The 26,659-nt window shown below is 41.7% G+C and overlaps 1 protein-coding gene across 4 annotated transcripts in view; it reads right to left on the reverse strand.

The window, feature by feature from the left end:
- Nucleotides 1–26,659, reverse strand: part of nab1b (NGFI-A binding protein 1b (EGR1 binding protein 1)) — a 138,214-nt gene that overhangs the window by 30,138 nt on the left and 81,417 nt on the right. For all 4 annotated transcript variants that reach the window (XM_038789143.1, XM_038789142.1, XM_038789144.1 and 1 more), the window contains exons 2-5: nt 18,460–19,293; nt 14,066–14,199; nt 13,905–13,956; nt 6,353–6,472 (exon numbers count right to left, since the gene is read on the reverse strand). In XM_038789143.1, the coding sequence (XP_038645071.1) occupies nt 6,353–6,472; nt 13,905–13,956; nt 14,066–14,199; nt 18,460–19,278 (1,125 nt within the window). In that variant the 5' untranslated portion in view covers nt 19,279–19,293. The remainder of the gene's footprint in view (nt 1–6,352; nt 6,473–13,904; nt 13,957–14,065; nt 14,200–18,459; nt 19,294–26,659) is intronic.

Consider the following 26,659-nt stretch of genomic DNA (forward strand, 5'->3'; position numbering starts at 1 on the left):
ATAGGAAACTAAGTGGAGTGGTCAGGTGTCTTCAAGTACCACAGGTGCCAGGATGTGAACAGCAGAGCTGTTTTGGTATAGAAACATCTTCTGCAACTACATTTAATTTTCAAAACAATCAAAATAGATTCAACAGATAATCAAGGAATTTGATTTGGGGTGGATGAAAAACTCATCTTTTGCTCGCCCAACAATACATCACAGAAAAATCTACAGCTCACATTTCTGTTACTCGATTAGTCAGTGATCAACCTACATATTGTTGCAAGGGCCAGACATGTTGCATGCTTGTACTGTAATTAGAAACAGCAGCTTATCAACCATGGCCATATTACTGGGGAAAAATACAGACAGAAGCCAGATGCTCTTCACAGATTGTGTGAAAAAGATAGAGCGGGGCAAGTAATTCAAATCATTCATGCATCCCAATTGATATAGCAAATATTGGTCATTTCAGTCATTGATAAACATCTCGATTTTCACTCGCAAGTTGGCTGACAGGAATCATGAAATTTCCAGACTCACCATACCCACCCTCGGCTAGAAGTGCCCTGAATGGCAGGTGTACAATGCAGTTGGGTCCGCTGCCTCTGGACTGCAGATTGGTGATGGCTGTAGTTTAAAAAGCTCACCTCAATTCTCTGGACAATATTTTTCTTAAACTGTAGGTCCTGTAGACCTTGCCCGTCATCCATTCCCAATTTTCCCTCATACCCATGCCAACTCATGTCCCCCAACACTCGAGGCCCCTCATAGCCTTCATGTCCTGTCTCATGGCCCCTTACAGCCCCTATGCCAACAGTGCCGACACATGACCCCCCCCCCCCCCACCCTCCCCATGGTCTGTTTATAGGCCCTTGCCAACTTCGTGCCAAACCAGTCCAACTCACCAGTATCCAAGGGCAGACTTCATGATGCCGTGCCGAGATGAAATAAAGTTCTAAATATCTATTCCAGAGTTCACTATATTTTGAAAGTGCCATTCATAAAAGCACATTTAAAACATTAGAATTTCCTCAAGTACTTAAATCCTAAAGCAAAACAAATATCCCACATCACAGACATCTAATCATATTCTAACCTCTTTCAGCTATCAAACAGTGAACTTACAAACTCTCTCTGTGAAAATGATAGATTGTGGAAAGGAGCAAATCATTAAAAATGCTATAATGGTAGCACTTAGGGTTATGTCAGCAAACAGCAATTGAAACTACTAGACTAGATTTGTTTCCAACTCTCAGATACAGGCAGGTAATTTGTTTTAAAATGTTAAAAAGGCTGGCATTTAAATAACTTGACAGTTCTACACATAATATTCTCTAAAGATTCATCACTCCCACGCTGCAGGGGAAAGCTGTCACCCCAGCAAAATGTGGCCTGTTGAACTTGACACCAGGTTCAAATGGTCCTGCCGAGTTCAGGATTCCTACATGTGGATGTCACATTCTGCATCCTCTCCCGCCAACCCCGTCGCAGTGAAAATAGGATGCCAGAAATAAAATTGGGACTTGGATGTGTTTCAACTGCCATTTTGAAGGTCCCCAAAGTCTCCATGACTCTGTCAAAGCTCAGCCCAATGTGCATCACCAAATGGCCTTAAAGAAGCAATTATGAGCGCAGGGGTACGTGAGAAATACATTGTAATACAATGAGGGATGAGCAATATTTTCAGGATTGATTTTACTTAGAAAACTTTAAAAATATCCTTCTCCTATTTAATTTAGCAATTAAATCAATCTTAAATTGTTACATCTATCCAACATACATTCATGAATGCAGCTATTTAAAAGCTATAGAATGAAAAATGTGGAAGCAGTTAAGGCATCCCTGGAGGGCATGGCTTGCCAATCTCATCCATATTTGGAAGAGGAACTTGGGCAAGGCTTTTTTGTGATACTCATGCATGGGGTGATGTCATACTTCATGTAGCCAAGAAATAAGAAAATTAATCCCAGGGAATGGCCACAAAAGATCATCTGCTGGGCCATGATTAAAAGAAATTCCTTTGGTTATCATAAAGTAAAAAATTACATGGGATTCCAGAATTTTGCCAGTACATTGGGGATCATATTCAGGATTCCATATCAAAAACTAAAAAACATGGATATGGGAACAAAATATTTGAGTGGACTGACAGCATATTATGTTGGAGGTTGCCGCAAATCCACTGTCTGTATAATTCAGGTTTATGAGATTGTTTCAGAACTAGTTTGTTTTAGATCAGACCATGCAGCACCAAACCTCTCTGACTTGGTCTGTCTGCCTTTCAATAATACAGATGGAGTAGCACTGAAGGAGTTTCACACAGCTACTTTAAACATTGCGGCAGAATGGGTCTCACATTTACACTTCTCAACCCAGTTCACTAAAGTCAGCAATGAATTGATGCAGGTCTATTATGCTCACAGAGCCAGACTCAGCATTGTAAACATAAAAGCTTAAAGTCAGTACATGATAATGAAATGAAATGAAAATCGCTTATTGTCACGAGTAGGCTTCAATGAAGTTACTATGAAAAGCCCCTAGTCGCCACATTCCGGCGCCTGTCCGGGGAGGCTGGTACGGGAATCGAGCCGTGCTGCTGGCCTGCTTTAAAAGCCAGCCATTTAGCTCAGTGAGCTAAACCAGCCCTTACATTATTATGTTCAGAACTAAACAAGCACAAATGTGAAGTTGTGAGCAGAAATGAGTATCCTGAAATGGAATGCGTACTGAAACCATCATAAATTACATTTACTTCTTAACAAATGTGTGACCCCCTTGAATTGGTGAACTCATGGGGGTTAGTGCCCCACTTGGTGCTCGGTCTTCTTCTGAAACTGTGAAACAGCAATGCACATATGCTTGAATGAAGCAGTGTAATTGGATGCACCTCATTCTTGTGGTCAGAGAAGTCTCATACATCATTAGTGTGTCTGTATAAGCTTGTTAAATTGAGCTCAGTGCAGAAACGACCCCTTCTCATCTAGTTCACATCCCCATTTTGCAAATAGACTTTATATTGGAACTAAATTCGGAAGCATTATTGCATGAATTTCCATGGATTGTTGCTGTCTAAATCTCTCACTTTCTCAATACAATTACCACACTTGTGTGTGTACACATGTGCAACAGACCTACACTTTTATTCCTTTGTGGTAGAAGAAACCAATGAAGTCTCATCAAGAATTGATTTTGACTTGCTATATTATTCACTGTATTTAACAAAATTCAGCATTATGTACAGCTAGTGTGGATGGCACAGTGGCGCAATGGTTAGCACTACTGTCTCATGACACCGAAAACCCAGTTTCGATCCCTGCCCGGGTCACTGTCCATGTGGAATTTGCACATTCTCCCAGTGTCTGCGTGAGTCTCAGCCCCAAAACCCAAAGATGTGCAGGATAGGTGAATTGGCCACTCTAAATTGCCCCGGAATTGGAAAAAAAAAAGAACTGGGTATTCTTTTTTGAAATGTGTAGCTAAAGGGCACAGACCATGTGCACTACAAAAATAGTGGTGTGAAGCCACATTTTATGTTATCACATAAACATGCGGGCAATGCTAGTGGACGGTAGCTTAGAAAAATAAACGAGGGCAGCACGGTGGCACAGTGGTTAGCATTGTTGCCTCACGGCGCCGAGGTCCCAGGTTTGATCCTGGCTCTGGGTCACTGTCCGTGTGGAGATTGCACATTCTCCCTGTGTTTGCGTGGGTTTCGCCCCCACAACCCAAAGATGTACAGGTTAGGTGAATTGGCCACGCTAAATTGCCCCTTAATTGGAAAAAATTAATTGGGTACACTAAATAAATAAAAAAAAAGAAAGAAAAATAAACGGACAGCTTGCTCAGTCATCAGGATCATAATGTGGAGATGCCGGCGTTGGACTGGGGTGAGCACAGTAAGAAGTCTTACAACACCAGGTTAAAGTCCAACAGGTTTGTTTCAAACACGAGCTTTCGGAGCACGGCTCCTTCTTCAGGTGAATGAAGAATGAAGACCTGAAGAAGGAGCCGTGCTCCGAAAGCTCGTGTTTGAAACAAACCTGTTGGACTTTAACCTGGTGTTGTAAGACTTCTTACTGTGATCAGGATCATAAACTGGGCCTGGATTAGGCATCAGACTTGAAATGGGCACATCAAAAAGAACATTGATTTAGTTACTTTGTTTCAAGTCAATGAAGCAAAAGTCAATCAGAACTCAAATGTTTTCAAAAATGCATTAATTCCTCACGGAAACAGGTTTCCCTTTGTATTTTATCACATCCATATGCGGCAACATAAACTCTCTAAGCAACTGCAGGGTGTATGAACAACATTTTCCACTTTTTCTTTATGATTTTTCACAACATAGAACATTTCTATAAATGTTAAGATAGCAAGTGAGAAACAAAGGGCGGCACATTTTTTGTAATATTTTTCTTCTCCCATGTAGGAGGCTGGTTAATTAATTCTCGACTTCACTGCTCAAATTCTACAATGGTGCCATCTGTGGCAATGAAACACGTATCCAGAGGGAGACATTGTAAGTCTGCTATCACATATATATGTGGGTTTACTACAGATATTCATTAACAGGTCTTGAGCGTTAGTGCTCACATTATTTTACAGCATCAGCCTAAATCTTACAGTCACTGCCACTAATTGCTCTCTAACTAACATCTCTTCTTTTATTTTTCTTACACTCGTTATTCTTACTCCGCATTACAGTATCTTGGTTTACCTTTTCTTCTGGGAAGGATTTTGAGATGCCATTTAGGCCCTAGCTTTAAACCTCAATATTTTCCCTTCTGAACAATGGGAATATTATACTGGGCCATACAGCTGGTCTCGCCGTAAAAGAGTGTTTCTATGACTCAAGCCAACTTTCATGGTATTTTGAGGGTGAAAGATTTAATCTTGCCCAAAGTGGCTGGAGAGTGAACAAAGTAAGTATTTTTCTATTCTTGACATATGATTCATTACTGGAGGACAGTTTAAAAAAAAATTAACTATAGTTTGAAAAGGAAACCAGCTTGGAGTGATAGTTCACACCATGGAATGCTAGCCTGTTCACATGAGAACGAGGAGCAAAAGTAAGCAATTCAGCCCCTCAAGCCTACTCTGCCATTCAATGCAATCAAGGCTGATCTCATCTCGGCCTCATATCCACCTTCCTGTCCGCTCCCCACTACATCTTGCTACTAATTAAAAACCTATCACCTGAAAGTTGTTTCATGTTTTGCCGTCCACTGCACTCTGGGATAGAGAATTGCATAGATTCACGACCCTTTAATTAATTCCTCTTCATTTCTGTTTTAAATCTGCCACGTCTTAGCCTAAAACAATGGCCTCTCATTCTAGAATGTCCAACTGGAAACATCCCCTCTATTTCTACCCTGTCAATCCCCTTTAGCATCGTATATACCTCAATTAGATCTCCTCTCAGTCTTCCAAACTCCAATGAGTATAGGCCAATACTCTTCACAAGACATGTCTTTCATCCCTTCTTTGTATTTACATCCTTCCTCAAGTAAAAGGACCAAAACTGTGCACAGTACTCCAGATGCGGTCTCACCAATTCACATCATGCATAAAGTGAAATATTCCAATTCATAAGAGCCAAGGACCTGTGAAATGGAGCTATCTTTTTTTCCCCCCCACGAACAGTATTCGATAACAAGCTTATTTATAATGCAATCCATTGTTAATTTATAGTAGAGCATTCCTTCAAAAAATATATATTGTGCATGGTTTACATTCACATCATGTCAAAATGCAACTTGTTTACCTCATCATGATGACATGCACCACTTGAGATTTATATGGCACATGTTAATTTTGGGCTCATTTTTTGTAGATTCTCAAATGTTACTGCCTGTGGCTCTCAGCAGGAAGAAGATACCTCGCTCAGCCTTCACAACTTGTATCATGGGAACAATTCTGCTTGCTGATTGCTCAGTCCCTTGGTACGATGTATCATGTTTGCAGAAAGACATGTCATCATGATGAGGTAAACAAGTGCCGAAGATTTTTAAATAAAAAGGACAAATAACTGAAACCGAAACTTGTGGTCTACACCATTAAGGTCACCCTCACCTACTGCCCTGCAGAGGCAGTGCAGAGGTGTCAAATTGTATCAGGGTTTCACAAGAAAATCAAACCTGAAGGCTTTGTGATCACTTTCATGCTCCAAATGACGGTGTTCATGACATTTAGGAATATAAGAAAAAAGCTCTTAGTCACCAATGTTTTATATGGAAGTCAGTCTAGAGCCTTCAACACTGATTAATCTATCCACTCAGGCATTTTACTGTTTAAAACATCTTCAATAAATAGAAAGTTTTGCCAAATATTAACAAATGTGTGATTATAAAACTTTCCAAATTAGTACCTGAATATTACGAATCATGGCCTCATCACCTTTCATCCTGGCTAGGGCCATTTGTTCTTTTAATGCCTCTTGCCTCTGTTGCAAAATCTGTAGCGATTCTTGAACATGGACAGAACCATCCTGCAAAATGCAACATCAGTTCAGCTTTTTATCATTACAAAGGGTTTCACATGCACCAACTACAGTCATCAGTAAAGGCAGTAACTCAGATTTTGTGACAGGAATAAACCAGTGAGGCCATCAGCGCTCACCTTTTTGTGGAGTAAATCAGACAGCAATTGTCAGCATCTGCACATGCTCAGTTAACCATGTCAAATCAGGAAGTTGCTGTCCGATTTGCCCTGTTCTTCCACAAGCTTTGCTGGGCTGGTATCTCACCAAACGATTCAGCAGTAAAATACAGGAAGGATGTGAAGAAACAGTATTTAACACTGAATATGTCAGGCAAAAAAAGTCAGAAAAAAAAAGTTAAGGTTGAGTATGCACGGTTTAATGCCTTTTAAAATAGTGTGATGAGTCTTAATTGCTGCAGACATTTATTTGTAAGAGAAAATGTAATTTTGCAAATACACAGGCATTTTCCTTCAGAATTTAATATTTCTTTCTTCATAATTCCTACGAATTTAATAAATTGTAAATTTTGTTTCTGTCTCTTATCTCTCAATCTGATCCTTCTTCCACTTTTTATACGAAAAAAATGAAAAAATGAAAATCGCTTATTGTCACAAGTAGGCTTCAAATGAAGCTACTGTGAAAAGCCCCTAGTCGCCACATTCCGTCGCCTGTTCGGGGAGATTGGTACAGGAATTGAACCGTGCTGCTGGCCTGCTTGGTCTGCTTTCAAAGCCAGCGATTTAGCCCCGTGCTAAACCAGCCTATTGAATTAAATATTCTAATTTATACTTCCTGGTTTAGATTGTGTGTCTCACTGAGGATTCTTAAAACTATGCTTAAAGAGACAATAAGTAGCATTTCCTGCTCTCACAGCACAAATCCAAATGCTGAAAAGGATCTCTAATAATCACAAATTGCAGCTCAATAGTTCACAAAAGGTCTGGAACACTATGAACGGTAAGTGCTGCTGACTGCAAAATATAGACAAATATATTATCCTGCTATTCTGCAGCATAATTAAATGGTCCATATTTAAGAACTCAGCTACCAACTTAAACGAGTATGTCACCACCGTCACAGACTTCATCAGCAAAAGTGTGGACGACTGCGTGCCAAAGAAAGCAGTACGTGCGTTCCCCAACCGGAAACCATGGCCGAATCACAAGATTGACTCCCTACTGAAGGACAGGTCTGAGGCGCTCAAGTCAGATGACCCTGACCTATACAAGAAATCCAGGTACGACCTCCACAAAGCCATCCGTGATGCCAAGAGAGAATATCAAACCAAGCTAGAGTCACAGACAGACTTTCGGCGGTTGTGGCAAGGACTAAACAACATAACGGGCTACAAAGCTAAGCCGAGCAGCATCTCCGGCAGCAGTGTACCCCTCCCTGATTAACTCAATGCATTCTATGCTCGGCTCGAGCAGGAAACCAAAACTCCGCTGTAGAGTGCCTCAGCAGCCCATAACTCACCAATGCCCAACTTCACAGCTTCCGAAGTCAGATCAGCCTTCCTGAAAGTGAACCCTCGGAAGGCGACAGGCCCCGACGGGATCCCTGGTCGTGCACTCAGAGCCTGTGCGGACCAGCTGGCAGAGGTGTTCGCAGACATCTTTAAAATGTCCCTACTCGACTCCGAGGCCCCTATCTGCTTCAAGAAGACCATCATCACACCAGTGTCAAAGAAGAACCAGGCAACGTGCTTCAATGGCTCCCGTTAGCCCTGACTTCAGTCGTAATGAAGTGCATTGAGTGGTTGGTCATGAAGCGCATCTCCTCCATATTCCCAGAGCGCCTTGATCCACTGCAATTCGCATACTTCCACAACTGGTCCACAGCAGACGCCATTTTCCTGGCCCTATACTCATCCCTAGAGATTCTCGACAACAAGGACTCCTACATCAGACTCCTATTTATTGACTACAGCTCTGCCTTCAACACCATAATCCCAGCCAGGCTCATATCAAAGCTCTAAAACCTAGGACTTGGCTCGATCCTTGACTTTCTGACCACAGACCACAATCAGTAAGAATGAACAACACCACCACCTCCACAATAGTCCTCAATGCTGGGGGTCCCCGCAAGGCTGCGTACTTAGTCCCCTACTCTACTCCCTGTGCACACATGACTGCGTGGCAAAATTTGGTTCCAACTCCATCTACATGTTTGCTGACGATATGACCATAGTGGGCCGGATCTGGAATAACGACGAGTCAAAATACAGGAGGGAGATAGAGAACCTAGTGGAGTGGTGCAGCGACAACAATCTCTCCCTCAATGCCAGCAAAACTAAAGAGCTGGTCATCGACTTCAGGAAGCAAAGTACTGTACACACCCCTGTCAGCATCAATGGGGCTGAGGTGGAGATGGTTAGTGGTTTCAAATTCGTCAGGTGCACATCTCCAAATATCTGTCCTGGTCCACCCACGTCGACACTACCACCAAGAAAGCACAACAGCACCTATGCTTCCTCAGGAAACTAAGGAAATTCGGCATGTCCACATTAATTCTTACCAACTTTTACAGATGCACCATAGAAAGCATCCTATCGGGCTGCATCACAGCCTGGTATGGCAACTGCTCGGCCCAGGACCGCAAGAAACTTCAGAGAGTCATGAGCACAGCCCAGTCTATCACACGAACCTGCCTCCCATCTACACCTCCCGCTGCCTGGGGAAAGTGGGCAGCATATTCAAAGATCCCTCCCACCCGGCTTACTCACTCTTCCAACTTCTTCCATCGGGCAGGAGGTACAGAAGTCTGAGAACATGCACGGACAGACTCAAAAACAGCTTCTTCCCCGCTTTACCAGACTCCTAAATGACCCTCTTGTGGACTAACCTCATTAACAACTACATCCCGTATGCTTCATCCGATGTTGGTGCTTATGTCGTTACATTGTATACCTTGTGTTGCCCTATTATGTATTTTCTTTTATTCCCTTTTCTTTCCATGTACTTAATGATCTGTTGAGCTGCTCGCAGAGCAATACTTTTTACTCTACCTCGGTGCACGTGACAATAAACAAATCCAATCCAATCCAAATTGAGAATTTCATCAAAAACTTTTCAGAATGCCATTTTTTAAAAAACAGCCTCACAAAGCACAAGGAAAAGTCTAAATGAGATTTTACAGATGCTGAAGAGGTTTGGTAAGGTACATTTTGGCTATAAATTCAGCATAGGGATATTTGTTATACATCAACTAGATTTATTTCCATTGCACCATAGGAGGTAACATCCCTCTCCCTTAACATAGGTAAATTTAAATGAGAACATCTCCAAAACAATTGCCTGGAGTACTTCATAATTACTTTAGAGATGATGGATGCGATCTTCCGACCGCTTCGCGTTCAGAGTGCTGCATGGCCGGTAAATGCTGGACAAAACCTCCTGCAGGATATCCAACAGCCAATACGCTTTGTGAGATCCAAACAGATCTCGCGAGGTGCCTTGGTCAGTATCCCGCCCACAATGGGTGTGACCAAGCCATGCTTGCCCAAGTAGATTTTAAGCCTACCTAGACAAGCTTACCCGGGATCGACCGACCTCAACTGGGAAGCCCCATCGGGCGCCATTCAGTATTGGTCCACACAAACTTGGACCTGCACTCAGGGTTCTCCTGCGCCATCAGAGGCCCCTGGGTATTCAGGGACGGTGCAGAGTGGCTCGCTAGTCCTCCTCCCGGAACATGGGCACCTTGGCACTGCCGCCCTGGAACTGTCAAGGTTTTCCAGATGGTACTGCAAAGTCGGCAGGAGTGCTGCCAAGGTGGCAATGCAAAGGTGCCCATGTAGCATTACCAAGGATCAAGGCTTGAGGTGGGCCATGCCCATAAAAAGAGGGTGGAATGAAGGATGGGGGGGGGGGGGGGTATGCAGGGCAGATAAGGGGCATGGGATGGATATAAGTGGGGAACTTACTGGCAGAGCAGGCAGGAAACTCCCAGCAAATTCTGCCACAAATGACACGTTGACATTTTTAAGTTAAATCGTGCCCTGTATCTGGAGAGGGCACAAAGCACTGGGCACAATTTTCTTTCCACCAAGACTATTATATTACAGGTTACTAACAAAAGTTATTTTTTTAAAAGCTTAAGAACTAGAGAAAAGCCCTTTGAAGCCATCAAAATCATTCCTCCTGCATTCATATACAATATACCGGACTGCAAACCTCTGACCCACCTTATTAATCTTCCATGAGCAATTTCTGCATAGATAATCCCCGATTGTGATACTCCAATCACCCACTCATCTTGAGGTTTCTTATATAGCAGTCTCTTAGACAAGTAAACTGTGCAATAGGGACACAAATTAAAGAGTTCGTATCGTATCACCTCCGACCCTCACTTGCCTTTTTTTCCAGCAAAATCTATGGGCCAAATCTTCAATGGAGTGGCAATCACCATCAGATTGCCACATCGCTCCTATTTACATATCTTGCACCGGAGCTCCTCATTTCTTACCTGGACTTCCGAACAGGGCCTCTTTAGAAAGGCAGAGCATACCTGTTCTGCAAGTCCTTTCTCGGAGTGCAGGGTCGCTGGACGAAGCCATGCCATGCCCACTTTTTATAGCATTAGCTACCATATTCCATTTCAAGATCTCAAAGCCACACTGACAAGTTACAGAGAGACAGTAAGTGTGGAAAGCGACTGTGTGAGGGGGTTACACTGGGTCAGGTAGTCTGGCGGAGTTGGGGGGGGGGGGGAAATAGTCAGGTGTTTGGAGTAGCATAGATGGTCAGGAGGTAGAGTGGGGAATCAGAGAATCAGTAGTATGGTTAACCAGGAGCTGCAACTGATTTTACCCTGTGTAACTCTTCAGGCAAGCGAGTCAGAACCATCTGATGTCTCAGACGCTAACTCAAGAGTTGTATAGGGTTCCAGACAAAGGGTTCAAACCTCCACAGGGCAATTTCCACATAGTCTGTGCATGAGGACTTCAGAGGGGGTCACCCAGCATGTCTTGGGGTGGTATCTCCAGGACATTAATACCTATCAAATTCAGGGCCTGTGATTCTCAATTCACAATGTAGAACTCCAAGTCTAAGCAAGGTTGACGTAACTTTCTTGAAGAAGCTTCAATAAAGTCAAAACAGAGGACCTAGTATCCAATAAGGGGCTGGTTTAGCACAGTGGGATAAACAGTTGGCTTGCAATGCAGAACAATGCCAGCAGCGCGGGTTCAATTCCTGTACCGGCCTCCCCGAACAAGCGCTGGAACGTGGCGACTAGGGGCTTTTCACAGTAACTTAATTGAAGCCTACTTGTGACAATATTATTATTATTATTAATTAACATTGTGGACAATTGTTTCACATTCTGCAAATTAAGAGACTAAACACCATGAATAGGACAATTCCTTTTGTTCCCAATGAAGGAAACTGCAGTTATAGGCATTGAAGACTTTGGATGAACAAATGACTAGATTACCAATAGGAATGTGGCAAAGGTGAATGACTTGACATTCTGCAGCCACAGCCTGGCAAAACAGGCTGCATAAGAACAGCAAAGTAAAATGGGCCTGTTCTGCATATTCTAAAGAGTTCCAATTCTAAACAGTATTAACATGTGTAAACACAGACATGGATTACCACAGTGCATCAAAGAGAACAGGAATTTAAAGCTTGGCTGCTATAATTTACTATTAGCATGACACTGATATTCATAGTAGAAATGGAATTCTGCCCAGTGAGTGCATGGTTCTGGAAAGCATCCCTTTTAGCAACCCAGCCATGAACTGCCAGAAACAAAATAAGTTAAAAACAAGAGTCAGTCCAGATACACGGACCTGTGACATTCGTGTTATGAAGGAAACTTCTTAGCATTTCACTACTGGGCCACTGAATCCTAAGAATCTCAAATGCTTGTGAAATGAGAAGACTGCCACATTGCTATTTGTTGCAGTTACCACCATTGGTCACTGTTACCACCATTGGTTTCAGATCACGTCTAAACGTATATTTCACTGCTTTGAATCCAGAGATTATTCAAGTTTGGTATTCACTGTACATCTTAAGTATGTTCAGTTAAACTATTAAATTTAAACACCGTCTAACATTAAAATCTTCCTGCTATTATGTTCAGTTTTTGTACAAACACCAAAAACATGTAATGCAACTGGAAAAATCACATACTCATAATGGCATAACTGCTATACCATGGCATGAGTTATAGTTATCTATCCATCACCCATTCCTCCATGACCATATATTGGTTTCCCATAATCCAATGCATCAATCTTCAAATTGATTTCTCGAAAGCATTCAAAGGCCTTGTTACATCTTATTTCTGCAGCATGATAGAGCCTCAGTCACCCACACCCTCTAACCTTTAGATTATTACCTAGTGTACTTTCTGCTACTCTTTTCGCCCAAGATTGGTGGCACATCCTTCAGCCAGCTTGATCCTACTATCTGCAACAATCCCTGTAAACTCCTCTGTTTCTCCACCTCTCATTTGTTAAGCCCTCCTAACATCCGCCTTCTTCCCTTGGTTCCTTCCATCAATGAAATAATTGCACCATTTTAACATTAAAGTTTGCAATCTGTGGCAGTTAAAAAAGTAATAAAGATGTCATATGAATCTTGGTGAGATTGTCCCTCTAATGCTCCAGGATATTTTGATATATGCTGCAGAAAGGAAATCGTTATTCTATTGTTCTGGTACATTTCATCATGGCGAACGGCAAGTAATTGACAAATGAAGATGTTCACATTGATATGGTATGGTCACTGCACAGTTCCACATTTAGTTGTCAGAAAATAACACTTATGTTATTGTGTGTAAACTCTTGGATAACACTGAATAGACAAATATCATTTCAAACACTAACACACCCTCATGTATTTTGTCTCTCTTAATTAACCACAGCCTATGGGAACTGCACATGGAGTTTATTTATACATTGTAGACTGTCATTTTAACTGTATGTGCAACCTTGGCCCCAGTTATGTATGCTATTGGGATCTCTGATTTTTATCAATTTGTACCCCACCCATGTTCTTTGCGAGAGCCCCAACGGAATGAATTATGAACAGAGTCCACATTCAGCACATTTGCACTCGCAAGAAACAACCACAGTTAATTACATTGGTAAAATGACAAGGATTTTGAAGAATGGAATTTTCCACTTATTCAAAATACACAAGAGTAAATCGCACCTCATGTTTAGCCCATTTTGCACACTGGCAACATATCAGTTGCCTCTTTAAAATGTTTCTTTCCTTCACAAGCTCTATGCTTCAATGCATTTGCTCCACTGTGCCATTCAGAAACTAGTGTGCATAATACATGAATATTTGAAACTTCCTGACTTTATCTTTGTGTGCTACAAGTTATGGTCTGAACCTGCACACATCATTCATATCTTCAATTAATAGAAGGGGCATTTTGGAATAGCAAACTTGCATCCAGATAATAAACCATGCATTACCTCTGTTTTTATTCGTTTGGGAGACGATTCATCTTGTTCTGCACATCTAGACCTGCAATTAAATACATACAAGCAATTTTAAATAATTGAACAATGTGAAATGTGAAATAAAGAAGAAAATCAAATGTAAATTTCGAGTGTTTAAAAACAAAAGCCCTCACCTGGAGGTTTTGTAGGTGTATTTGTAGGTTACTTCTCGGGAGACTTGTCGAGCTAACGTAAATAGTTCATCTCTCCGAGTGAGCAATGCGTTATCCTTTGTACAAAGTTGAGCAGCTGCTTCATTAACAGTTAGCTGTAAACAAATACCAAATTATGAGTTCAGGACTACTTTAATGGATCAGCTGGTTGAAGAGTGAGTAGGGGACCCATACTGAGCAGAAAGATTAGATCCGCAGTCTGTAATGAGTCAGTTGGCCTCAGTTGAGGCTGTGGTAAAGAGCTACTGCAACATCAATGGCTACTTTAAACAACTATGAGATAGTTCTAAGAAACACAAAGCATTATGTAAATGCAAGCTAAGAAACATGAAGCATTATGTAAATGCAAGTTTCTTTTTAAAACAACAATCCCTGTTAGCAAGTTGGGGGGGGGGGGGGGGGGGGGGTAAGATAATCAATCCCTTTCCAGATCACTATCCAGTTCCTTTCTGGATTGCTATCCATCAACTCTTTTGACAGCTTGAGAAAAGGTTAGAGTTGAGTGCAGTGTCCCTCTTGGACAAATCGCCAGCCAACATTCAACTTCTAGGCTTACACACATCCACTTGGTTGGAATAATACTTCTTAGATGGTGTGGTCAAGCAAATTTTCGATTCCATTCAAGAGAATGAGGGAGAGATGGCAAGAAATTTTCGAACAAAAGAAAAACGTTAAGTAAAAACCTTTTGTCGCAATGTTCAAAGATCCTCACTTTTTCATCATGAATTCAAATAAAAACAACAATGTAAAACTAAAATTATAACCACAAACTCCCATAATGCAAAAGCAAAATATTGTGGTTGCTGGAAATCCTCAAAATGTCTGACAGCATCTGTGGAAAGAGAAACAAAGTTAACATTTCCGACACCAGACCATTGGTCTGAAGCCGTAACTGTTTCTCTCTCTCCACAAATGCTGCCACAACTGCTGAGTATTGCCGGCATTTTTTGTTTTTACTCAAATGATGTAACTTCAGTTATATTTTCAAGGAAAGATGGCACAACAGTTAAAAGCAAAATTGGTTCTGGAAACATATATGTGCAAGTAGCGGTGCAGTGGAGCATAAATTTACAAGATTGGAATTGATGCATTTTATTGTGCAAATATACTAGATGCGCTTCTCCATCTGTTGGGTAAGGTCCTCAAACAAAATGTTGCTTTTAATCATGGGAGGAGAGGACCAAGGCTGCAAGAGTTCTTCAAAGTGTACACCAGATGAAATAGATCAATTTCTCAATTTATTAATCTCAAGTAAATTAATGCTAAATTTTAGGTAAATCGAATTTTAAAATGTGCAGCATTTGTTAAAATTAATAGGAAAATCAGTTATAATTTTATGCAAAGTCAATCGTCCAAATTTTATTGCCAAAGTTTTTTTAAAAATTCGTTCAAGGGACGCTGGCCAGGATAGTATTCACTGCCCATCCCCAATTGTCCTGGAGGAGGTGCTGGTGAGCTTTCTTCCTAAACCACTGCAATCCATGTGGTGTAAGTACACTAGTGCTGTTAGGGAGGGAGGGAGTTCCAGGATTTCTACCCAGGAAGGAATGGCGATATATTTCCAAGTCAGGTTAGTGGGTGGCTTAGAGGGGAACTTCCTTGGGGGTAGTGTTCCAGTGTGCCCACTGCCTTTGTCCTTCTAGACGGTAGCGCTTGTGGGTTTGGAAGGTGTTAGAATGACAGCCAGTTTAGGGTGCTTGCCATCAAGTAAAGGAGTGAATTGTTCAGCTACTTGTGGCAAGCAAAAGATACGCGACTTTAAGATCATTCCAAGTTTGCATCACGCTCTCACAAGCTTTGCAAAAACAGCAGCTTGCCCTCAACCTCCCAGTGGAGTTTTATTAAATTGTTGCATTTTTTAAAAATTCATTTATGGGATGTGGGCGTTGCTGGTTAGGCCAGCATTATTGCCCATCCATAGTTGCCCTTCAGAAGGTGGTGATGAGTTGCTTTCTTGAACCGCTGCAGTCCCTGAGGTGTACATACACCCACGGTGCTGTTAGGGAGGGAGTTCCAGGATGTTGGCCCAGCGAAAGTGAAGGAACGGTGATATATTTCCAAGTCAGGGTGGTGAGTGACTTGGAGGAGAACCTACAGGTGGTGGGGTTCCCAGGTATCTGGTGCTCTTGTCTTTCTAGATGGTAGTGAGCATAGGTTTGGAAAGTATGGTCTAAGGAACCTTGGTGAGTTACTACAGTCTATCTTGCAGATGTTTCCACACAGCTGCCACTGTTAGGTGGTGGAGGGTTTGAATGTTTGTGGAAGGGGGAGCAATCAAGCAGACTGCTTTGTCCTGGATGGAGTCAAGCTCCTCGAGTGTTGCTGGAGTTGCACTCATCCAGGCAAGTGGAGAATATTCCATTATACTCCCGACTTGTGCCTTGTCGATGGTGAGCAGGCTTTGGGGGGCTCAGGAGGTGAGTTACTCATCACAGGATTCCTAGCCTTTCGCCCACCCTGTTAGCCACAGTATTAATGTGGCTAGTCCAGTTAAGTTTCTGATCAATGGTAACCTCCAGGATGTTGACTGTGGGTAATTTAGTGATGGTAATACCATTGAATGTCAAGAGGTGGTGGATAGATCCTCTCTTGTAGGAGATGGTCATTGCTTGGCACTTGTGTGGCACGAATGTAGCTTGCCACCCCAAGTCTGGATATTGTCCAGGTCTTGCTCTATTTGGACATTGACTGCTTTATTATCTGAGGAGTCATAAATGGTGCTAAACACTATGCAGTTATCCACAAACATCCCCAATTCTGACCTTATGATGGAAGGGAAGTCATTGATGAAGCATCTGAAGATGGTTGGGCCTGGGGCACTACCCTGCGGAAAACCTGCAGGGATGTCCTGGAGTTGACATGATTGACCTCCAACCACCGCATCCATCTTCCTTTGTGCTAGGTATGACTCCAACCAGCAGAGAGTTCCCCCCCCCCAATTTCCATTGACTCCGGTTTAGCTAGGGCTCCTTGATGCCATACTCGGTCAAATGCTGCTTTGATGTCAAGGGCAGTCACTCTCACCTCACCTCTGACATATAGCTCTTTTGTCCATGTTTGAACCAAGGCTGTATTAATTTACAATTAAACTGGTCACAGATGGTTAAAACTGCCACATTTTTAAAGATTGATAATAATAATAATAATAATCGCTTATTGTCACAAGTAGGCTTCAATGAAGTTACTGTGAAAAGCCCCTAGACGTCACATGCTGGCGCTTGTTCGAGTAAATTTATATTCAAAGAACACCAATCAACCCGGAAAGGGGACAAAGTAAACTATGGAGTCTCATGCCTACACATGGTTGGGTAAAAGATAATTTTATTTTTCTTACTTCTCTTTTTTTGTTCTGAATCCAATCTTTATTTTCCTCTCTTTCTTTACTGGAATTTTCCCATTTCCTTCTTTGTTGTTCATATAGATTGAGAATAGATGACAATTGGTCATGTTGTCCAATGTTCCAAATCAACATTTTGCTCTTCATGCTGTTAGCAGCTCACACTTCCAGCAACTTACGGGACAAACGTTTGAGGGAAAATGTCCCCTCTTCCCGCCCCCGCCCCAAGCAAAATCTGGACCAAATTATGAAAATGACTTGCTTAGAAGCGGTGTTCAAAGAAGGCTAGGTTTAATCTGTATAACAAAATTCTTGAACATTTCTTAAATGTTTTCTTTTGATTCATTAATACTATATATATTGATAATTCTGGAAAAAGTGGTCAACAATTCTTGACCTAATGTAATATATGCAAATCTTGAATAAAATGTAATTGGTTAACAAATACAAAGCCAACATTGCAACAATGCAATCCTGACCTCAAATATCTTTGTTTACAATATGCTGATATCCAATACAATAGGCAAATTAGTGGGACTCATGTGGTTTTGACAAAACTATGACTTTCTCACGCCTGAATAGTTGTTAGGCCAGAATTAATTTAATTTTTAGGGCAAAGTTAGCAGGGAACTCTAAACAATTGAACTTTTAAATAAAGTTCAGATTATTTTTTTATTAATTACTCAGACAAGGTTTATTGGAAAGTAAGCATAGAACACTAATGACTAAACTACTTGCTTTGCACATTCTTGTAACAGATCTGAGTACCCAAGGCAGACAACACTCCCACCCACTACGAACATATGCATGAAGATCTGTCATTTCTAAACTAGGGCGGGAGCTGAAATTGTGCCCACTTTCCAATACAGAAGTATATGCCTAATCTGATCATTGTGGCGAAACACCAACATTAAAGAAATTGTGGGTTCTACATGTTTTACTGAGGACTGCAGAAAGCAAAATGCTGCGAAGGGAACAATGTAAAAGAGTGGAGCATGAGATGGCAAAATTCCTGTACCTCATGAAGTGTAAGATGCTTTCCATCCTTCCTTTTGGAATCAAACCGTCCATATATTGCACTATATTTTCGGATTTCTTCTTCTTTGTGAGGGTCACCATCAGTCATGTCAAAGATGTGACTAATCATTTTTGCTAACTTCTTATTGGTTTTTAAAAATTCTTTCACTTCATTTCGGTCTGTTTTTGGAATGCCTTGAATCAAACGCTCAACAGATTCTGTAATTGCAACGACTGCAGCGGCATCAAGAATTTCACCATTTTCTTTTGGCGAAGATGGAGACGCAGGATCAGCAGGGGAAAGACTCTGCTCACTCTCAGTAGTGGAATGCCCTTGCCAGAACCGGAGTTCACTGCAAATTTGCAGTGGTGAATTCCCTGCCACGCCAGACTTATTAACTCCCACTCCCTGACCACACATCGCAGTTAAACATTTTGGAAACTTCACAGGAGGATCCCGGAGGTTACTGTTCCTTTCATTACTGTTAGAATGTGGCCCAGGAAAAGCAGCTGAGCTCTCAGATATTTTGTACAGTGGGATGCTGCTGACTGGGAGAGAGTTCAGGGGTTGATTGAAGACAGAGGGATTTGTCACCCAGTCTCTCAAAGCTTTTTGCAACCTCCTGACATGCAGAGGTTTGCTAGCCATGCCAACTAGTGCCATAATCTCCAAGAATTCCTCCTCCCCTGCTTCACAGAGCTGCTGTACATCGTCTCCCCCTTGCTGAATGAAAGCATCATAATAAGACAAGAGATTGGCTCGCTGTAGAATGCGATAGAGTTGTAATTCACCAAGGGTCCTTGGTAAAGAAGCTGCCATGACCAAATGTAACACCTGTATTTAAAGAAAAATAAAAGTTGAAAGCCATTTGTAGAATAAATGTCAGATGTTGGCTATTTACACAGTAAATTCTGAGATACATTCATACCACACTCCACCTCTGCTGTCTGTAGGTGGTACGATACAGACTCCTCTTGTTTGGAACACAAACATTCTCCAACGAATACAGCCCGATAACTTGCCCACAGTTTTATGCTCTACTACGATATGATTATTATGGGATTACCCAGGGGTTAAATAAATGTATTTATGGCTTTTAAATTAACATTGCCCTTAAAAGATGTAATAGCCTACGTGTGACAATAAAGATCATTATTATTATTAGTGACGTGTCCATTAATGTGAACTGCGAATGATAATTTCAATCTAAAAATTTAAAGTATTTCTAATATATTGCAATGAAAACTAAAAAAAAAGAAATGGTAAGATTCTCTTCAAAAGGAAAATTATGTGTGCTCTCTGGAAAAAAAAATGTTTACTGTCTTATTTTTATCAAAACTGTTTTTCATTGTAAAGTCATCAAATCAATGTGCTTCAGCACTCTAGCCATTTTAACAGTGCATGTTACAAACTAAGCAATTCCTAGTGTTTCAAAATGGTCCATATGCAGGTGTGGTAACAAAAGAAAATAAATGATGCTGGTAACTCCAGGATCCGTGCAAGTGTCTAAACAGGTTGCAGCAGAGATACTGCAGGGAGTGTTAAATGGAGAAAATGAGAAAAGAGCTCCCAACAACCAGAGGCAAATAGTTATCATCAAATTTTCATTTTTAAATCCAAGAGGCCCAGTGATATGTTATTGAAGTCTCAGTCAAAAATGCTGCTTAGTAAATATCAGTAATTAAACCCTTGATATTTTTATTTCTTTTTGAACACACAGGAAAAATAAATAGTCAACTTCCCTAAGCACATTATATAGGAACACGAGTAGACCATTCAGCCTCAAGCATGCCCTGATTATCAACAATCAGCAGTGGAAATGGGCAGAAAAACATATGTTCGCTTGCTGATGGGGAATTGGGAATTTTACTTAAGAACTGCAGAAAAAAGACATTATTTGTATTGTATCTATTTTTTGAATGCTCCTTCTCCAAGGGAAAAAATCAAATAGGCTCACTACACTGGTCTGCTATTTTCTTCCTTCTCTCCACCCTCCTAAAATGTTTGCATCAGCCAGTCCGCTGTCTTCTGTTACCAAGATTACAAACCCCTTACCATATCACACTTTGATTTCACCAAAAGCTAACAGCACAAGCTAAAACCAATCAGTCTCATTCAGTGGACATGTTCACTTCAGTGTCCACATAAATCCACATCAGGGATATGCACCAGACATAAGCTCTATGATCAGGAGTTCTTATGAATAATGTTGTGTCCAATAAAATATTGCAGGCAAAGTGATAAACTTAAAGTATTTTGTGAACATATATATATACTCTAGTTGGAGCTGGAGATAAAACGAGAAAAAATTATAATTATTTAAGGGCCTTAAATAATTGATAGTCTTTTACCCTTTTCCAATCTACCAAAGTATAAACTTCTCTTTTAAAGCATTAGGTTCAACACAGTTAACACGAGGGGTCCATTGCCAGATTGTAAGACACTACAGTGGTACGGTTCCTGTCGTCAATAATTTTAGCAGAATACGTCAGATTACATCAGACATTGTCAAACTCGGGGGCGTAACCCGCGGGTGGGTCGCGGGCGGGTGTTGGGAGGGTCACGGAGCCGTCCGTCGTGGCGCTCCCGATCACGCAAATCTGCAAGCAACAGCCGCAGCAGCCGGCTGTAAGCGACCTGCAAAATGACCGTGAACATGTAAAAAAAAAATGTGACTGCACTGCACGTGTGCCAGATCATCTCCGCTCATGCACAAAACTATGCGCATGCGCGCCGATGATCGGGGGGGCATGCACAGTGCGGCCGCTTTTTTTTTTTTAAAAGGGTCGCAGCTTTTTGTTTTATAAGTTTGGGGGGGGGTTTATTTATTTATTTTATTCATTTCTGTTTTTACAAGTTCGGGGGTGGTTTTATTTGATAAAATTTTACAGGAACAAAATGCAGAACTTTGGGCAGATGGAGACTCCATACTTTCCGCCACCGGAAGGCTTCACCTTCTTCCAACATGTTCCATTGGAGGAGCTTGTACGAGGGCCAAAGGGACCCAAAACCATTTCCTCCATTTTTGTTAGCAGCAAACAAGGTAAGAGAAAATGGTGGATCGCACAGGTCGGCCGGCGTAGGTCGCGAAGGTCGGCCGGCCTGGGTCGCGAAGGTCAGCCGGCGTGGGTCGCGAAGGTCGGCCGGCGTGGGTCGCGAAGGTCGGCCGGCGTGGGTCGCGAAGGTCGGCCGGCGTGGGTCACGAAGGTTGGCCTGTTGGTAAAAATGGGACCCCAGAAAAAAAAGTTTGAAGAACACTGGATTACATCTGGTCATCTTGTGGCACAGGGGCAAATAACTCTTAGAGGTTCTGCATTCAAGACCCACCCAGGACTTGATGGCCAAGAAATGTGCATCTATAACGCAGCCAAACAGACAGAGGAGTATCAAGTTGCAAATACTACCAACGCATGACAACAGCAGATGAGTAGTGAGCAATGGCAGGTGTTAAAAGCCGAAGAGACTCCTGGTCAGCCATGGAAAGAATGTTGGAGCCTCTACCTTCACTATCTACTGCTCGGACTACAACATGCATGTAAAAGTGCATGTTGCCACAGCAGCTCTCACTCACTGGTGAACTGTAATACACCACCACAATCAGCATACACACTAAGTAGCAAGAAATGCAAACATTGCATCTGACTAAGATTTCAATAACTTATCACTGGGCTCTTGAGTAGCATTTCCTACTTTATACAGATACTGAGTTTTTTCTGTTAAAAAGATGAACAGGAGGAATTTCATCCCCCAAAGACTTTAGATATCAAACCAATAAAACCTAGCTTCAACAACGTACAAAGTTATTCAAATCCTTGATCTTGTTGCAAACTCAAATATACCCCTGGCCACATTACAACATACAAAATGAAAGCATTTGCCCCAGGAGCACTGACTAACCATCCAAGCTGTTCATAGCTTTCAGTTTTTACTGCACATATAACTATATCATACAGTAAATTCATTTGGCTACAAGCTTTAAACTCCAATATAATACCATATGACACATTCCTATCCACCACTGAACATGTGCCAGCATACTACCTTAAACCTTTTCATCCTCCTATCACCTTACTCTTTCCTACCTCTACAACCTGCATTATTTATTATTTTGACTGATGTCCCCTCCTCTCACCCACACGTGAAAAAGCTTTAACTTACCAACTGCCTGAATTCTGCAATGCTCCATCCAGACAACTCCTCCTCCTACTTCTTTCCCCACCTTTAAAAACCGCTTTTTTTACACCATACTTTTTGATCAATTCAGCCTCCCAACTTCAGGTTATTATCCATATTGTAAATAGGCAACTAAGAAGGGTAGCAGGGATAATCCAGGGAAGTATAGACCTGTGAGCTTGACGTCAGTGGTAGGCAAACTGTTGGAGAAGATACTGAGTGATAGGATCTATTCACATTTGGACGAAAATAGACTCATCAGTGATAGGCAGCATGGTTTTGTGCAGGGAAGGTTATGTCTTACAAACCTAATAGAATTATTTGAGGAAGTGACAAAGTGAATTGATGAGGGAAAGGATGTAGATGTCATATACATGGACTTCAGTAAAGCATCTGATAAAGTTTCCCATGGCAGGTTGATGGAAAAAGTGAAGTCGTATGGGGTTCAGGGTGTACTAGCTAGATGGATAAAGAACTGGCTGGGCAACAGGAGACAGAGAGTAGTGGTGAAAGGGAGTGTCTCAAAATGGAGAAGGGTGACTAGTGGTGTTCCACAGGGATCCGTGCTCGGACCACTGTTTTTTGTGATATACATAAATGATCTGGACAAAGGTATAAGTGGTCTGATGAACAAGTTTGCAGATGATACTAAGGTTGGTGGAGTTGCAGATAGCGAGGCGGACTGTCGGCGAATACAGCAAAATATAGATAGATTGGAGAGTTGGGCAGAGAAATGGCAGATGGAGTTCAATCCAGGCAAAAACGAGGTGATGCATTTTGGAAGATCTAACTCAAGAGCGGACTATATGGTCAATGGAAGAGTCCTGGGAAAATTGATGTACAGAGAGATCTGGGAGTTCAGGTCCATTGTACCCTGAAGGTGGCAACGCATGTCGATAGAGTGGTCAAGAAAGCATACAGCATGCTTGCCTTCATCGGACGGGGTGTTGAGTACAAGAGTCAGCAGGTCATGTTAGTTGTATCGGACTTTGGTTCGGCCACATTTGGAATACTGCACGCAGTTCTGGTCGCCACATTACCAGAAGGATGTGAATGCTTTAGAGAGGGTGCAGAGGAGGTTCACCAGGATGTTGCCTGGTATGGAGGGTGCTAGCTATGAAGAAAGGTTGAGTAGATTAGGATTGTTTTCATTGGAAAGACGGAGGTTGAGGGGAGACCTGATTGAGGTCTACAAAATTATGAGAGGTATGGACAAGGTGGATAGCAACAAGCTTTTTCCAAGAGTGGGGGTGTCAATTACAAGGGGTCACAATTTCAAGGTGAGAGGGGAAAAGTTTAAGGGAGATGTGCGTGGAAAGTTTTTTTACGCAGAGGGCGGTGGGTGCCTGGAATGCTTTGCCAGCGGAGGTGGTAGAGGCAGGTACGTTAGCATCATTTAAGATGCATCTAGACAGATATATGAACAGGTGGGGAACAGAGAGAAGTAGACCTTGGAAAATAGGCAACAGGTTTAGATAAAGGATATGGATCGGTGCAGGCTGGGAGGGCCGAAGGGCCTGTTTTGTACTTTTCTTTGCTCTTTGTTGCTATAATTTACTTATCTAAAGAGTTCTCTTCTCTAGTTTGATAAATGCTACCAATTTCTTATTTGTGCCAATTTAGAGCTGAAACACTGGAGGTCAGGTGCCTATTTTCAATCTAAGTCAAATCTTTGGGCACATTTTACTTTGCAGGTTATTCTACCTGTTCGCATTAAAAAGTGACAAGATCAGGGTTTATTTGGAATATATATTATTCTGACTTAAGTGAAACAGTTAATAATGTATAAACACTACTAAATCAATCTCCTGCGTTGGTGTTGTACATAGGAACAGAAGAGTGCAGACTTCAGGAGCATGAGGTTAAAGGTTGGAGATAATAGAACCAGGGGTATAGACATTTCTGCAGCAGGGATCTCATAGTGTCAGTTGTTTGTTAAAATTTCCCCTGCACCCTTCATCTCCAAAACATTTTGCTCACTAAGATGCTGAAAGCATGGGTTGATAATGGTACAGTGGGTGAAACAGGGCACCTGGGATCCAAGGGAACAATCAACAGAGTAATGAAAGAGAAAATGCTGGAAAATCTCAGCAGGTCTGGCAGCATCTGTCGAGAGAGAAAAGAGCTAACGTTTCTAGTCCGATGACTCTTTGTCAAATCAACAGAGTGACTCTTTAAACATACGGGTAAAAAGGATTGGGAAATAAATACAGGGGGGCAGTGAGATGCAGTGAATTTGTTAAACCATGTACAAATAAAGCAATAAACCAAGAAAAATAAAGATTAAATTGCAAAAAAGGAAAAAGTAATTACATTTTAAAAACTGCCCAATAACAATTCAAAAAGGGAATGGGGTTCCATACCACTGGTGCTTTCTATGCCAAAAAGGCTCATTGGTAGTCATCACTACTTACCCATACTGTATTTAAAAAAAAGTACATCCACTTGCAAATTGCTAGCTTTTAATATCGGCATCGGACTTGCACTCTCTTGAATTACTATGCAAATACAGCAACTTCACAGCAAATGTAAAATATTGTGTTGAATTGCAGGGGGAATTGCAGGGGAAATTGGGTGGGGATGGCTAGGGGCAGAAGCTCTATTTCGTCCATGAAATCTAGCCCAATGTTTCGAAAAAGTTATCAAGGGCAGCGCAATTCACACCAAGTTTTGGATATTGGTATTTAACTTGTGCATTTTCCCCTTGCCCGAAGCTCCAATACCATTCATGCAAAAACAATAAATGTTATTAGCCTCATCATTATTTTGACAACACAATCTGGTCAGAAGTTTTAAATATATTCAGGCCCCATATGAAAGTAATATTTATGCCTTTCTTTTATATAATACTTTGATGTTATATTATTTTAGGGCTGACAATGAATTGCAGTGAATTATATGGTGATTAATACATTGACAATTGATGATTCTATCTCTATCTCAGTAATTGTGGAAGTTAGGGAAATACAAGATTTCAAAAAAGAGATTTTTTTTCTAAAACTTTAGCTTTCAAACACCATATAACCGTTCTTTTGTTTTCAAATGTAAAATGATTTTAGTTTAGCTGGTGATGAATCCTCTGGTGCACGACCTTGCCGTGACTGTTTCACAGCTGTTCAACTCTTAGTGGTGGGATGTGTAGGATTAGATGTTGAGAAAATGAACATAAAGGAACCTGTCAATCAGGGAGCATTAAGAGTTTGCAATTTGATGGGATGTTTTTCCAAACTATCCCCAATTGCCTTTGGGGAGGTGGTGCTGAGACACCTTTTTTTTAAAAAGTATTTTTATTAAGGTTTTGCAGAATTTTTCATAATAGTAGTAACCATAATAACAAAACTAACTAGAGTGAACATTAACATACTGCAAAAAGAGAATATACAATAACAATTAAATAGACATTACCCCACGTGACCCAGTCTTCCCACACCATCCCAATGAAGCACTCCCCCGCCCCCGCCCCCTCCCACATGGATTGCTGCTGACATTTTAATTTTCCCCGAGAAAGTCGACAGACGGCTGCCATCTCCGAGAGAACCCTAGCGTTGACCCTCTTCAGGCAAACTTTATTTTCTCGAGGCTGAGAAACCCAGCCATGTCGGTAAACCAAGTCTCTACACTCGGGGGCTTTGAGTCCCTCCACATTAATAAAATCCATCTCCGGGCTACTAGGGAGGAAAAGGCCAAGACGTCAGCCTCTTTCGCCCCCTGCACTCCCAGGTCTTTTGACACTCCAAAAGATCGCTATCTCTGGACTCGGCACCACCCGTGTGTTAAGCATCTTGGACATTGCGCTCACGAACCCTTGCCAGAACTCTCTAAGCTCCAGGCATGCCCAAAACACGTGGACATAGTTTGCAGGGCTGCCCTTGCACCTCATACAACTGTCTTCTACCCCAAAAAACTTGCTCATTCTCGCTGCCATCATGTGTGCCCGGTGGACCACCTTAATTTGAATCAGACTGAGCCTGGCACATGATGAGGAGCAATTAACCCTGCCCAGGATCTCTGCCCACAGACCCACTTC

This window comes from Scyliorhinus canicula, chromosome 2 (genome assembly GCF_902713615.1).
Source record: "Scyliorhinus canicula chromosome 2, sScyCan1.1, whole genome shotgun sequence".
NCBI lineage: Eukaryota > Metazoa > Chordata > Chondrichthyes > Carcharhiniformes > Scyliorhinidae > Scyliorhinus > Scyliorhinus canicula.